This window comes from Pangasianodon hypophthalmus, chromosome 15, assembly GCF_027358585.1.
Source record: "Pangasianodon hypophthalmus isolate fPanHyp1 chromosome 15, fPanHyp1.pri, whole genome shotgun sequence".
Lineage (NCBI taxonomy): Eukaryota > Metazoa > Chordata > Actinopteri > Siluriformes > Pangasiidae > Pangasianodon > Pangasianodon hypophthalmus.
This window is the reverse complement of record NC_069724.1, coordinates 5,373,810-5,388,676: the sequence shown is the minus strand read 5'-3', so window position 1 is coordinate 5,388,676 and position 14,867 is coordinate 5,373,810. Positions and strand designations below refer to the sequence as shown.

The following is a 14,867-nucleotide window of genomic DNA, read 5'->3' as shown; positions in this document are numbered from 1 at the left end:
TGACCTGACCTCTCTCTTGCAAATAAAGCCAAGAAATTAGCTAATAATAAATGGTCTAGTAGGGGCCAATAGTACTTCAAATTTTCCACCTCACGTTCTGCTATTACTCTACTGCCCTGCCTTGATCCCTGGCCAAAAGTTTCATACATATATTTGCATGATTACAAGCATTTGTAGCTAACTGTGTTGCCATACATGAAATACAGGTAAGTTAAATACACAGGTAAGTAATACTGGAACAAATGTTTGGTTTAGTTAAAACATTTTCCTGTCTTTTTTTTTGGAGCACCCATGTCAATGTTTTTCCCACCCACTTTTCATAAAGGTCATCAGATTGTCACATGCAAGTGTTTCTGGAGTAAATTCTTGTTTTTATTTCCTTGTGGCATTTTCTTTTATGTCTAATGTGTGCTTTTCAGCGATGAGCTGAGACCTAAGAATGCAGAAATTTACCTGTCTTGAGACAAGATTAGTTTTAAAGACAACTAGGATTTCTCTCAAACAGCTCAGAGTGATTTGGGAAAATAGCAAATTTACACAATTTTCCATTTTAGACCAAGTACAGTATCTGTCATTTGCTTTTTGACTTTGCACTGTGACTCTGTAGCCAATTTAGAACCACATATGGGTGTGAAAGTCAGGTGTCCACATACTTTTTTTTGGTTATGTAGTGTATATACCCACACACTGTAATTATATGCCTCACACCGAATCCAGTGTAAGTAGTGATTTTGGTGGAGGTTTACGCCAAAGCCACACCCTGAAACAATCTGCCTAGGTTAGAATGCCTGTCAGTCATGTTTTCTGTCAGTGTGAAAGCTCACACTCTTGCAACAGGATTCAGATAAGTAGAGATGTCCTGTTGGCCTAATTGGTTGGACATTGGTAGTCCTCGTAATGATGTTTTGGTTTACAGAACTGGGCCAGCCAGAGCAGCTATTTAGTTTGCAAGTTTGCTAGATATTACAATTTTCCACTTACATGTACACCAATCAACCATAACATTTAAGCCCCTGCCTAATATTGTGTAGGTCCCCCTTGTGCCGTCAAAACAGCTCTCACCCGTTGAGGCATGGACCCCACAAGACCTCTGAAGGTGTGCTGTTGTATCTGGCACCAAGACGTTAGCAGCAGATTCTTTAAGTCCTGTACATTGCGAGGTGGGTCCTCCATGGATCGGACTTGTTTGTCCAGCACATCCTACAGATACTAGATCGGACTGAGCTTGGGGAATTTGGAGGCCAAGTCAACACCTTGAACTCCATCATGTTCCTCAATCCATTCCTGAACGATTTTTTGCAATGTGGCAGGGTGCATTATCCCGTTGAAAGAGGCCAATGCCATTAGGGAATCTGTTGCCATGAAGGGGTGTACTTGGTACTTGCAACAATGTTTAGGTATGTGGTATGTGTCAAAGTAAAATCCATATGAAGGCCAGGATCCAAAGTTTCCCAGCAGAACATTGCCCTGAGCATCACACTGCCTCCCAGCTTGCCTTCTTCCCATAGTACATCCTGGTGCCATCTCTTCCGCAGGTAAGTGACGGCCACTCACCTGGCCATCCACATGATGTAGAAGAAAACGTGATTCATCAGACCAGGCCACCTTCTTCCATTACTCCATCGTACAGTTCTGATGCTCACATGCCCATTGTAGCCACTTTAAGCATTGGACAGGGGTCAGCATGGGCACTCTGATGCAGCGAGCTTCAAATGCACTGTGTTCTGACACCTTTCTATCATAGCCAGCATTAACTTTTTCAGCAGTTTGTGCTACAGTAGCTCTTCTGTGGGATCGGACCAGATGGGCTAGCCTTCGCTCCTCACCCACATCAGTGAGCCTTGGGTGCCCATGACCCTGTCGCCGGTTCACCGGTTGTTTTTCTGTGGTTAGGTACTAACCACTGCATAGCGAGAACACCCCACAAGACCTGCTGTTTTGGAGATGCTCTGACCCAGTCGTCTAGCCATCACAATTTGGCTCTTGTCATAGTCACTTAGATCCTTACGCTTGCCCATTTTTTCCTGCCTCCAACACATCAACTTCAAGAACCAACTGTTCACTTGCTGCCTAATGTATTTCACTCTTTGACAGGTGCCATTGTAATGAGATAATCCATGTTACTCACTTCACCTCTCAGTGGTTTTAATGTTATGGCTGATTGGTATAATGTAAATAAAGTAAAGGAAAACTCTTCTACCTTCATGTAACATCTCAGACTAACGTCTCACACCATTGTGGTTTACACTCCTGCTGTTTGTACTTTAAGAGTGTTCTTCACCCAGTATGCTTAATGAGATTGGAGGATACAGAGCGAGAAATCTCAGATCACTCTTTAATACAGAATCTGTCCAGATCTTCCTTGGTCTTATGTTCTCTTTTGTGGAGTCTGCTCTTTATCTCAGCCCACAGCCATTCAATGGAGTATAGTTCAGGGAACTGGGATGGTCGTGCCAGAAGATTGATTCTGTGGTCATTGAAACATTTTTGTGTGAATTTGGACATGTGTTTTAGATCAGTGTCCTGCTGAAAGATAGAACCATGACATAGTAGTAGCTTCTTGGCAAATGCGGCCAAATGTTCATTTAAAATATACTTCGTGAAGTTTGACACCATGTACCCTAACATGGTTCCCAGGGCCTAGGACCATACTTAACAGTGGGGATTCAGTTCTTTTCTGTATAACCCTTTTATTCCAAACCCAGAAAATTCTATATTTGTCTCATCTGACCATAGAACCCAGTTCCAGTCAAAGTTCCAGTAGTGTCTACTGAACTTCAGGCACTTATATTTGTGGTTAGATGAAAGAAAAGGCTTTAATCTGGCATGCCTTCCAAATAGTTTGTTGTCATGGAGGTGGTGTCTAATTGTAGATTTGGAAATTTGGTGACTCCAACATGCTGCCATCTTCTGCAAATCTCCAGCCGTAATGCCTCTCTAACTATAACCATAACCAGCGTCCTGTGTATGTATGAGGAGTTAAATACAGTTTCTTCCTCTTCCAGGCAAGATCATTATAGCTCCGGTTGTTTTAATCTTCTTACATAACCCTGAAAGTGGATATGGGTATTTTCAGGCACGTAGCTATTTTTATAGCCATTGCCTGATTTATGAAGGTCAACACACTTTGCTCAATTTATTTTGTATTCTCTAATCCTCCCCATGTTGATGAATGACTAAGAGATTTTGGCTTCTGTTATCTCAGCAAAACAGGAAGTCATGGATGACTGTTGAAGAGTTCTTATACATTCAGGTGAACATAAAGTAAAATATAAATGTGAATACTCCTCTTTTTTATTCTTATGAATTTCTAGGAATACCAGTAATAGTGAGATAAGGGATTTTTGAGTTCAGCATGCAGTTTGATGTGGCATCAGCCAATCCCTTTCGACATTCATTGATGAAACATACAGTCATTCATAGAAATGGGGTCAACCCCACCCTTCCTTGTAACCTAGGAATTCCTTAGTAATAGTTTCTATTGGTGGTTTCTTGAATAGGCTTTAATGTGACCGCTTAGTGTTACTTTCAATGGTAAAATACTTTAACTGTTAAAAAAAAAAAATGGTGCAATAGTGAATATAGATTATGCCTGCTATCTTACAGAAGCTTGTAGAATGTTGTTTGAAGTCTGTCTATGAAGATTTATACATTTATGGATTTCTTTTGGGGTGAAACAGATTATCATTAATTAATAGTTGTATTTGCCTTATAACTTGTGTACAAAACTGAAGAGTAAAATTTTGGACACCAAACATGTTTTGGCTGATTGTATTTGGGAAAAGATGGAAAATTGTGTAAATTACATTAATTATTTTAAGAATACCAACTGATTCCATCTATCAGTTACCTCATAAAAACATAATTCTACTAATGAATCTAAATTGCAATATAAAAGATAAGTGTTTTTATAATAAACAAGTTACTTATTGCACTGGCATGTACTGGCCAAACCAGACTATCAGGTTTCTAAAAACACAATGGCTCTGCATCCTGAATTTGTCCATGGTTTACCAATGCCTTGAAGAGCTCTCTTTAAGTGCTAGCTATCTGATATGATCCTTTATAGCGACATTTTCTGAACAGGGTGATCATGGACACTAATGTGTACTAGAACTCTATAAAGTCAAATCAGATTATCATCCATCTATAGATGTATGAATATTTTGGCAATAAATTGTTCTGTGTTTATATGAGATTTCAGAATTTATTGTCCCTACTTCAGAATCAGGGAAGGTGCTACACTTGAAATTGGGATTTATCTAAATAGGCGCTTGGATGCATATGACTCACTTTCAGAATATGTTCTGGCTTTAAGTGGTGCAATGCAAATTTACTGCCATTCTAGGTTCTTTGGTTACTAGGTGAAAAACAAAATCCAATATAAATTGCAAAATTTAACCAAGAGCAATATTTTTTAAAAATTAATGAACTGAACAATCATTTCTTTTTTTTGTCCTCAGTTAACCAACATGTCTTTAACAAACATGTCTCCTGTAAATTTACAGGGTGTGTCTGTTCATGTATGGAACATGTGAATAAAGACAGCTCTATTATTATATGCTGGATGTCTTCTGTATTTTTACAAAAAAGATGTGCATTATTAGTCTCGTAATTCTCGTTTGCACTTCAGTTCAATAGCAGTGAGCTTTTATGCCATTCTAGCTGAAAGTTCTGACTCCTACTCTAGGCCTCTGTGTGGTTCTAGCATTGTACACCATTGTATCCTGATAACCAGTTCTTGTGCTTCCAGAAGCAGTTGGATAAAGTGTTTCAGTCAAGACCAGATCATTTTTACACCACAGTTCATCAGTACTCTGAGGTCCCATTCTGGGAGTTTGTGCCACTTCATGGTGAATCTCCTTAATAATGTCATTCAGGGCAGTTGGGGCAGCTGTAGCAGTACAGAGATTTGAAGGTCACAAAATAAATGTTCTAAGTTTCCATGCTCTTTCACTGTGGGAAAAAATGTATTGTACAGGTACATTTATGTTCCTCAAGGTACAGTGTTTAAGCATTGTCAAAGGCTCATTTAAGTAACTTCAAAAAGTCATCACTGTTAACTTCATTAGGTAGAATAAATGTACCATAGTTGTGTTGTCGAGCATACCAACCCAGTGAAGTCTTCAGTTTGATATCTTTTTTTTTTCCCCTGAGAATGTTAAGTAGGCTATGACTTCTTTGGGCCACTTTAATTAAATGGGTTTTATCCAAATCTCAGTAACCTAAATAATGTCAACTTAAAGCTACCTACATTTTTTAATGGAATGTTCTGAATGTACATTATAGCACAGCGCATCTAGTTTGGGTTCAATGGGTGGAAAGTTCATGAATGAAATGCTAAATAGCTCTAATAAGTTAAACTGTTGGTTCATATTTGCCTAGTGTGTCTAATATTTGAATACCTGGACTGGGTTCATAAAATAAATGACTTTATTGAGCACAAGGGAGTTAGTGGATTTAAAAATAATAAATAAATAAATAAAAACACTGGAAGTGTTGCTGTGTCACAGCTCCAGGGTTCCGTGTTTGATCCTGAGCTTGGGTTACTGTTTCCCATGTTCTCAGCCTGTTGCAAAAACGACCCACATAGGTGGACTGGCTATTCTAAATTGGCCCCTGGTGTGAATGTGTGTGTGCACATGTGTGGTGCCTTGTTATGGACTGGCGTCCCATCCAGGGTGTATTCCCATTCTCACCTTATCCAGTGGATGAGCTCTATGAACATCTGACCGGGATAAAGCTGGTACTGATAATGAATGGAAGGGGGTGCTGCAAAAAAAAAAAAAAAAAAAAGTTTGAAAAGCATTTGCCTAAACCTATTGAGTTCTTCAAGTCACTCATCACAGTAGTCCACAGATTCCCAATCCTTGCCCATGAGAATCCCCTGTCCTGCACATTTTAGTGTTCTCCCTGTACACCTGATTCAACTAATCAGCTCATTAAAAGCCCTTCCTCAGCTGAAGTGGGTTTGTTAGAGCAGGGAAAACACTAAACTGTGTAGGACAGGACCAGGGTTGAGCAAATGGGAATAAATTCTTATCACCGCTTGAGATCTTGTATAAAGTCTATTCTTTTGCTATAGTTTAAAAAAAAAAAAGGCTGCACAGAAAAACATTAATTAGCGCATCCCCTTCACAATCCTAAACGATACAGAGTGCCCTCCTGTGGCCAAAGGACGCGTTGCTGCAATGAAGCACCCGGAAGCCGTTCACCGGAAGTTCGTGCATGGTTTAAAAGTGAAGCGGGCTTTTGGATTAGTCCTGAATTTTACCCGATTTACATAACACGTAAGTATCTATGTTGCTTTGGCTAGTCTGAGATAAGATAAAGATCAAACACGACCACAGGGAAAACTGTTTGTTATTCGTCTAGAAAGCAGCATTAGAAAAACCTCCTGTGTGTGTGTGAGTGTGTGAGAGAGAGAGAGAGAGAGAGAGACTGGACTAACATTTGTTCCAGTTTCTTGTTAAAGTAATAGTTATTTTTAATAAAGAAAGCTGATGTTTATTTAACATGTACAGAAGGAGTCTCCAGTGTCAGCACTTTGTAACCCTCAGAGATAAAGCTGTGATTTTTCAAACATGGCACAGTCTTCCAGACAGAAGAGTTTACACTTTGGGCTTTCTCAGTGACATGACACATGGGTTTTTTTCTTATTAAATTATTTTGCAGACATGCCACAACATTAAATGTAGCTATAAATGGATAAAATGTACTACACATGACATGACACCTGCTTAACACCAAACACTAAAATAGCAAGCAACAAACTAAACAAGCAACGAATCATTCACACCTGTAAATAATGACAGACACACACACACACACTGGAGCCTACTGTGGTGTTCAAAGCTTTAAAAATGACTGGATGTAAACACTGGCCAGGAGCAAAAAAAAACAAAAAAAAGCCACTCAGTTTACTCACTCATTTGCTGAAAGAAAACCCATTAAATTGTGGTTTTTAATTCTGCTACAGAATGGCAAACCAATAAGTCATAAATTAAACTGTTAACCAGATAATTAGCAGATGTAGTAAACTATTAGCACTCACCTGACAGAGTTCAGTGTTGAGTGAGGTGAGGTACCAGAAAAATAACAAACCAGTCCTGAGAGCCTTGTCCTGTTTAATTCTTTCTTCTTTGCATTTAGACGCCGCTTTCACATTTATAATCGAAAGACATTCTCATGTATTGTTGCCTGATTTGCTGTGGGAAAAAAAAAGAATTTATTAAACGTCTTCAGGTAACAAACGGGCATTATCGTTGTTGAGCACACCAACAATAAATCCAATCAGGAAATATGGCAATGACACCATTTTAAGGGCTCTTAGTGGGGATTAGTAGAAATGATAGGCATACTACTTTACAGTAATTCACTGAGAATTCATTCATTCATCCAGTCCAACAATGTATTTCTTATTTAAAGACTAAAATCTTATCTTAAGATTATCTTAACAAATCAATACAAAACCATATCACAAATAACATTTAATTGTTATACATCAAAATGAAAAAAAAAAAAAAAAAAAAAAGGTAGCACATGGGTTCTTTGTATTTACACATTTAATGGCACTTTTATGAAGCACTGTGTGTAAAAGTCTACAACTGCATTCCCCGTGTGTAACGAGAGGTCTGGGCTTGTGCGTCTCACTGCATCTTATCAAAGTCAGGAGATCTAGATGAAAGTGTGTGTCTCATCTCTAAACTAGATCACCACATGCCCACTAGGCCACTGAAACCTGCATCCAACTAAACAAGTTGTAGCAAAAGGTTGGGTTTGTTGGTTTAATCAGGTTCACGTGTTGCATTTCACGTAATATTGTCATGAGCAAGCCCGGTTTATGCATGAAGCATATCGGCCTGTCCACATTGGGTTGAGGAACATTCATTTCTATGATTTTTTTTTGTAAATCTGGTTTAGTAAATATTACATATATTACATGCAAATATCTGTAATTATTATAAACACTCTACCATTGTATAAGATCAAAGTTTTCACAGTATGTGCTGCAGCAGTAGGCTACAGACTGATACATTGCCCATGTGTGTAGATTTTGGGCGTACACACACAAATCTAGCATGACTATTGTATTTTGTTGTGTTTCTAGCTATACCACTTGACCATGCCACACAAAAATATGTTTTTTTGTTTTAAATAGCAGCGTCTTTTTGATTAACGTGATCATGATGGACGGGTGCCGCTGCAGTCTGGTGTAAAGTACGCTTACATCGTGCGCCAGATTGAATGAAGACTAATGAAATTTTAAAAAGAACAATTTGATGGTATTAATTATTATTAAATTTTGCATAAAGTTGACATGCATTGAACTACACTATGAATAAGAGTTGGTAAAAAAAAAAAATTCCTGTGGTCCTTTCCGCATCTCAGGAAAACCCACATGGGGTCGTGACCCCAAGGTTGAGAACCTAAAGATATACTAAGTTCCTTAATACTTAGTATATGGGCAGAAAGTTCCTTACCTTTGTCTCACTTGATGAACCTATTTTCAGATGCAGTCCACTGTGAGAGCAGTTGCTCTCAACTCTGGAACACAGATTCCTCTCTTGGGTCTGGGCACATACAAGCTGCACACTTATGGAGAGCTGTACAAGTCCCTCAGTGCTGCTCTTGATGCAGGCTATCGTGCCTTTGATACGGCTGCAGCATACGGCAACGAAGGTCATCTAGGGCAAGTCCTCAGGGAACTCCTGCCCAAGCATGGCCTTGTGCGTTCAGACGTATTCCTCATCAGCAAGCTTGGACCAGAAGACCATGGTCCCAGAGCCAAAGAGGGCTGCTTGCGGAGTCTGCATCAACTGGGTTGTGAATACATAGACCTGTATCTGGTGCACTGGCCTGGAGTTGTGGGTTTAGAACCAACAGATCCCCTTCATGCCAAGTATCGCTCGCAGACTTGGGCTATCCTGGAGGAACTCTATGATAGTGGGAAGTTCAAAGCCATAGGGGTCTCGAACTACACTGCGAGACATCTTTTAGAGCTGCGAGACAGCTGCCGTGTGCCTCCAGCAGTGCTGCAGATGGAGTGTCACCCGAAACTTGTACAAAGACAACTCAGGGACATATGCAAAGAGGCAGGCGTTCACTTCCAAGCGTACTCTTCTCTCGGAAAGGGTGCACTCCTGGAGGATCCGGAGGTGAAGGACGTGGCTGAGAGCTGCGGACGAACTCCAGCTCAGGTGTTACTCCGGTGGGCCGTTCAGCAGGGCATCTCTGTTCTGCCTCGCTCATCACAGCCACAAAGCGTTCAAGAAAACAGCAGAATCTTTGACTTTGAGCTGAGTGAAAAAGAAATGCGGAGACTGTGTGCCCTGAACTGTGAAACTAGGTATTGTACGAGAGATTCAACCTCTATTCAATAATAAAGTTGTTATAAAAAGATTTCTGTAATTGCGTAATGATTCAGGGTTTAAATATGCCTGATATGCCTCTCTACCCCTCTGTATGAAGTTGGCTATGGTTGCTTGTATTACTTTTGTAAAGTGCCCCTGGTCTGTATTTTAATAAAATTATTTTTGTTGCTCAGCATGTGTGACAGTGCTATTGAATATAGTTCAAGGTTTAACACAGTAAATTGGTTAATTGTAAAATGTCAATGTGATTTTTAAAATGTGTCAAATGACTGATACCTGATTAAATAAAAACTGAAATTTATAGAATTCGAAATTTTATTTTTGATCACAAATAATAAATTAAACAAGATACAAACAGAACAAATCATTATACAAACAGTTTCATCACAATATATGTAATGCAGTATAAATTCTTACCAAGAGCTTGTGAAAAAGACAAGAAATAGAAACACATTTCAAGTAAGGCATCAACAAAATGCCTAATAGACTGAAGACCAGCTTACACAGCATTTGGGTTGTCCATCTGTAATGATTTGCTTAACCACAGGTTTGGCAGGAACTCTCTGTTCTTTTGCATACAAAGCAATTTAACCCAAGCTGCTGAAGTCCAGTGCTGTGTTTATAAAAGGCCAAAGACAACCACCAGTTCTTCCGTAAGGAAATATGTACATGAAAAGGTGTGAAATCCAAAAGCAAAAGCATAACATTTCATAAACACATTATGCACTCACATCTCCAGTTGATGTCTTATTAAAATGGAAACAGTAACAAAAGCAACAGCAAATGCTGTGATAAAAGAAAACCCTGAGACGAACCTGACTGAATTAGACCAATACCCGCATCGTTATTAATCACCACTACACACGATTCTCACAGGCTGATTCAGTGACTTTTGGAGTCCTTGGAATATATTTACATTTTACCACCAATTCCTCTAAAATTTATAAGACAAATGTTTAAAATTCAACATATATATATATATATATATATATATATATTCATTTATAAAAGACATCATAGAACAATATATCACATTTCTTACCAAATATTAATTTAAAGGGTACAAATTAATAAATAATTCATAAATATTTAGGGGTTGAATTTATCAGTACATGTGAGATTGTCCATAAATATCACAGATTGTCAGTTAAGATTGTCAATTTTTTTAAAAAACAATTCTTTACATCAGGTATTGCAGTGGTCAAATGTTTTAGCACCTTTCTCCTTTATTTTCATTGACAATTTAAAAAAAAAAAAATCTAAATAGGAGTTTGGTTGAGCACTTTGATGAAAAGGCCATACTGGTGACAAACATGACCAGCCTTCGTCTTGACTGTTGCTTCACTTTTCTCTCCGTTTTAACGGTGTGGAATTTTATTCTCTTCCCTCCTCTTCTCTGGCTCCCCAAAGGAAGGAGAACCACCCACATTTGGGTTGCTTCTGTGACACTCTCCCAGGACTGTTCACTCTCCTTATGTCCTGGCAACATCAGGACATAAAGAATAAATAAACACACAGGGGAAGACACACTGCTTTGCTCAGACAAACCTTCTGGTGGTTGTACGAGTGCGATATATAGTTTTATTTGTTCCGAGTGTCTGTTATGTACTCATAAGTCATGCATCATTAATATCCCTTCTAATGATTAGTATTGAAACTCACCCCTCTATCCAGCCAGGTGTCAAATTCATCACTCATCCTCCTCAGCTGTCGTCCATACTTCTTAGCTTTCCACAGTGCAGCAGGAGCAGACTGGGATCGGCCTCGGAATGGGGCTCCATCTGAAGCTCCTCCGCTCTCTTCAGCTGAAATTCCATCCTGGAGCTCGGCATCTTCCCAGCGGCTCACCGTGTACACCTGGGATTCAGAGTAGAGCCGCACTCGACCTCCGACCCCTGAAACCACACCAGAGTGAGCGAGAGTTTAGAATAACATTGATAATTGTAATCTTAGATTTGAAAACATCTTTTTTAGCCTTTAATTCCACCATTCACAACTGAAACTTTAAAATGTTGCTATAAAATTTTTTTAAATTGTAAGCTAACAAGTTAGCTCTATGACATGTTATAGCAGCTATAAAAATTATTCTCTTACCAGCCTCAATTTTTTTAAAGTCATAAAACAAAAGCAAACACACAAACAAAAAAACATGCAAACCAAGAAACCGGTCCTCATTTGAAACTGGAAAGCACAAAGTCCCCTGTCCTGAAGACTTTCTCATGGTGGAAAACCCACCATTACTGACCATTACAAAGTACTGATATTGGAGACTCCTTTCATAAAAGGAAAATAATCCTAACCTTACACAGACCATATCAGTGACTATACTCTGCATCTTTGTTAATGAGCCATTTTTTTTACTCAGTTTATCAGCGTGTCCGCCATACAAGTCCTGTGAATGAACTGCTACTAAAGAAACAATAACATATAAGAAAAAAGTATTAATAGAAACCTGTGATTTGATTTATAGCTAGCAATATTGTCCGAGCTACTGTTAGAGAAAATTATTCACCTTCTGACGAATTTGAGAATTCACCATCATCAATTGATTTTATGTGAATAATTTTTTACATTTTTATGTTGGCGGTGTTATATGACCAGAGCCCACACCTGAGAAAGATGATAAATCATGTCTACAATAAATCATGTTTTATATATATATATATATGTGTGTGTGTGTGTGTGTGTGTGTGTATGTATATATATATATATATATATATATATATATATATATATATATATAGAGAGAGAGAGAGAGAGAGAAATTTACCATATTTGGTAAAATGATCTTTAAAAGGTCTACGAACGATATTTTATTAGGATTTTAGTGCCACGTTGATATCGTCCTCACAGCAGACATAAATGTGAACAGCCACAATCATGATAGATAGATAGATAGAGATAACACTATCATCTAAGCTTCATATAGTCTTTAGGACTTTGTGAGTGTAAGGCACACTTGGTGATGTCTTACTTGGAGAGTCAATATTCTCGACTGTCTCTGACCATCTTGATTCGTTGTCATCCAAAGGTCTGGAGTCTCCTCTTACACTGTGTGGCGTCTTGTCCATTGTGAAACCTGGTGGCAATGAATTATTACAGGTTCACCTGTTAGTCATGTCATGTATTGAACAGTGTTAACTGACATTAAACTGAGTCGGTGAGGAGATAAAAATGTGCAGCATCACAGGAGTTGATCTGAGTCTGGAAGCTTGCAGGTTTCATGCAGACTGCCATTAGCTCTGCTCAGGATCTCTAACTGCCTCACAACTCAGCTTCACGTGGAAGCTTAAAATGACCTCAAAAACTGTCAAGAAAGAAAAAATAAATCACAAAAGTTACCTGTAATTCTTGATGAATTCCAGAACAAGTGATTCAGAATTGTTCCTCCTCCTTCACTTCCTATTCTGGTGTTTATTACTTTTGTATATCCTTCCTTTTCGAAATTAAAATGAGCTTTCCTCAGTCTCAGTAGGTATTGATTGTTCATGGCACGCGACACACCCAAATAACAAAAGCTAACATGCCTAGCTAATCTGCAAGTTTCAAATCCAACGACGCTCTCCCGATTTCTAATGCTGACATCACTGAATCAAAATAAAGAGCAAAACACAGCGCCTTACGCGACATCTAGTCAAAATGATTGTCTTCGCCGACTGTCTAAACGGTACCACTGTCTAATTTCTCATCCACTCCTGTCTTTTGAAGCAGCGTGTATGATCTCATATCACCTCGGGTTTATTGTTGTTGTCTGTGTACAGTAGTGTAAGGTTTCACCTCCCAGCCAATCACGTGCGAGGAGGCTTTCTGGCTCAGCCAATCAGAGGCCGCTGCTAGGCTGTTTTTTTTTTTTTTTTTTTTTTTTTTTTTTTTTGTGTGCGCGGCTGTTCTGCGAGACGTCACTGTTGCGATAGGGCTGTACCAGCTCGCGCTGTCCTGCCACTTGTTTACCTCTTGAGCTTATAAAACACACAAAGGCAAAAAAAAAAAAAAAAAAAAAGGGAAGAAAATGCTTCGTCACTCGACAGGGTGATGATTCACTTCGACCCCACAAAGGGGTCTCTGATCAAATTATGGGAAATGTATAAGAATATTTTCAAGTTTTCATTATTAAATTCCCCTCACTTTCATATTCTTCCTAACACGCCTAGCTCTTATTGAACATAGGTTTTCCTGAACACCATTTTGTTTTCTAGCGACTAAATGACGACAAAATTGAAAATATAAGCCGATAACAAGCCTGTGGTGGAATTTAGAGACACAACATGATCTTTTTTTCTTCTCTAGATGGCGACAAAGGACATTTTAACATATTTATTTGTCTATAACTCCATCCATCCATCCAGTTTCCATACTGCTTATCCTACACAGGGTCATGGGGAGCCTGGAGCCCTACGGCACATGTCTTTGGACTGGGGAGGAAACCGGAGTACCCAGAGGAAACCCCTGAAGCACAGGGAGTACATGCAGACTCCTCACACACACACACACACACACACAGCGGAGGCGGGAATCAAACCCCCAACCCTGGATGTGCGAAGCAAACATGCTACCCTCTAAGCCTCATCTGCAACTAATGCAATTAATCAAATCTCTACTCACCTTTAATACAGGTTCTAAAATATGGAGTGGCAAAGAGAGGACAAGAGCACACACAATTTTCGCACTGCTTATTTATGTAAAGATCATGGATGCATTTGAAAGATGCTCTATATGGCTAGAAGTATGTGGACACCTGAGCATCGCACCCATATGTGGTTCTTCCCCAAATTGTTGCCAAAAAGTTGGAAGCACACAAGTGTATTGAATGTCTTTGTATACTGTAGCATTAAGATTTCCCTTCACTGGAACTAAGAGGCCCAAACCTGTTCTAGCATGACAATGCCCCTGTGCACACAAAGCGAGATCCATGAAGACATGGTTTGCCAAAGATGGAGTCGAAAAACTCTATTGGCCTGCACAGAGCCCTGACCTCAACCCCACTGAACACCTTTGAGATGCACTGGAATGCCGACTGTGAACCAGGCCTCCTCACCCAACATCAGTGCCTGACCTCAATAATGCTCCTGTGACTGAATGGGCAGAAATTCCCACAGCCACGCTCCAAATTCTAATGGAAAGTCTTCCCAAAAGAGTGGAGGCTCTTATCATGGCAAAGAGGGGACCAACTTTGGAATGGGATGTTCAACAAGCACATATGGTTATGATGGTCAGGTGTCCACATACCTTTAGCCATATAGTATATTTTATTCTTGGTGCAATAAGAACGGTAACACATGGCAATACTGTATTGGTTTCTAAGTTGTCCAGTTAATAAAATACAGTTATTGTTTTATTTTGTACCACACCTCTACTAAAATGCTGGCTGCAAGGCAAATCATAGGTTTATATTAATGCACTCTTTCTAATATGTTATTGTTTCTATAGTAATAAGTCATTCACAGGGACTCAGTGACAGCTGTCTTAAAAAAGAAGCTGATAAGGAAATGTTTT

At 39.1% G+C, this 14,867-nt stretch overlaps 2 protein-coding genes across 2 annotated transcripts; one reads left to right on the top strand and one right to left on the bottom strand.

Annotated features, from left to right (window-relative positions):
• The first annotated feature begins 29 nt into the window (after positions 1–29).
• Positions 30–9,549, top strand: zgc:110782 (uncharacterized protein LOC541358 homolog). Its single transcript, XM_026938439.3, has 2 exons — positions 30–6,290; positions 8,514–9,549. The coding sequence occupies exon 2, from the start codon at positions 8,514–8,516 to the stop codon at positions 9,381–9,383; it is 870 nt and encodes a 289-aa protein (XP_026794240.3). The 5' UTR covers positions 30–6,290; the 3' UTR covers positions 9,384–9,549.
• A 134-nt stretch (positions 9,550–9,683) lies between these two features.
• bada (BCL2 associated agonist of cell death a) lies at positions 9,684–13,131 on the bottom strand. Its single transcript, XM_034310982.2, has 4 exons — positions 12,717–13,131; positions 12,349–12,453; positions 11,037–11,269; positions 9,684–10,853 (listed from the first exon to the last, which is right to left on the bottom strand). Exons 1-4 carry the CDS (start codon positions 12,862–12,864, stop codon positions 10,749–10,751), a joined length of 591 nt encoding a protein of 196 aa, XP_034166873.2. The 5' UTR covers positions 12,865–13,131; the 3' UTR covers positions 9,684–10,748.
• Between the last annotated feature and the right edge of the window lie 1,736 nt (positions 13,132–14,867).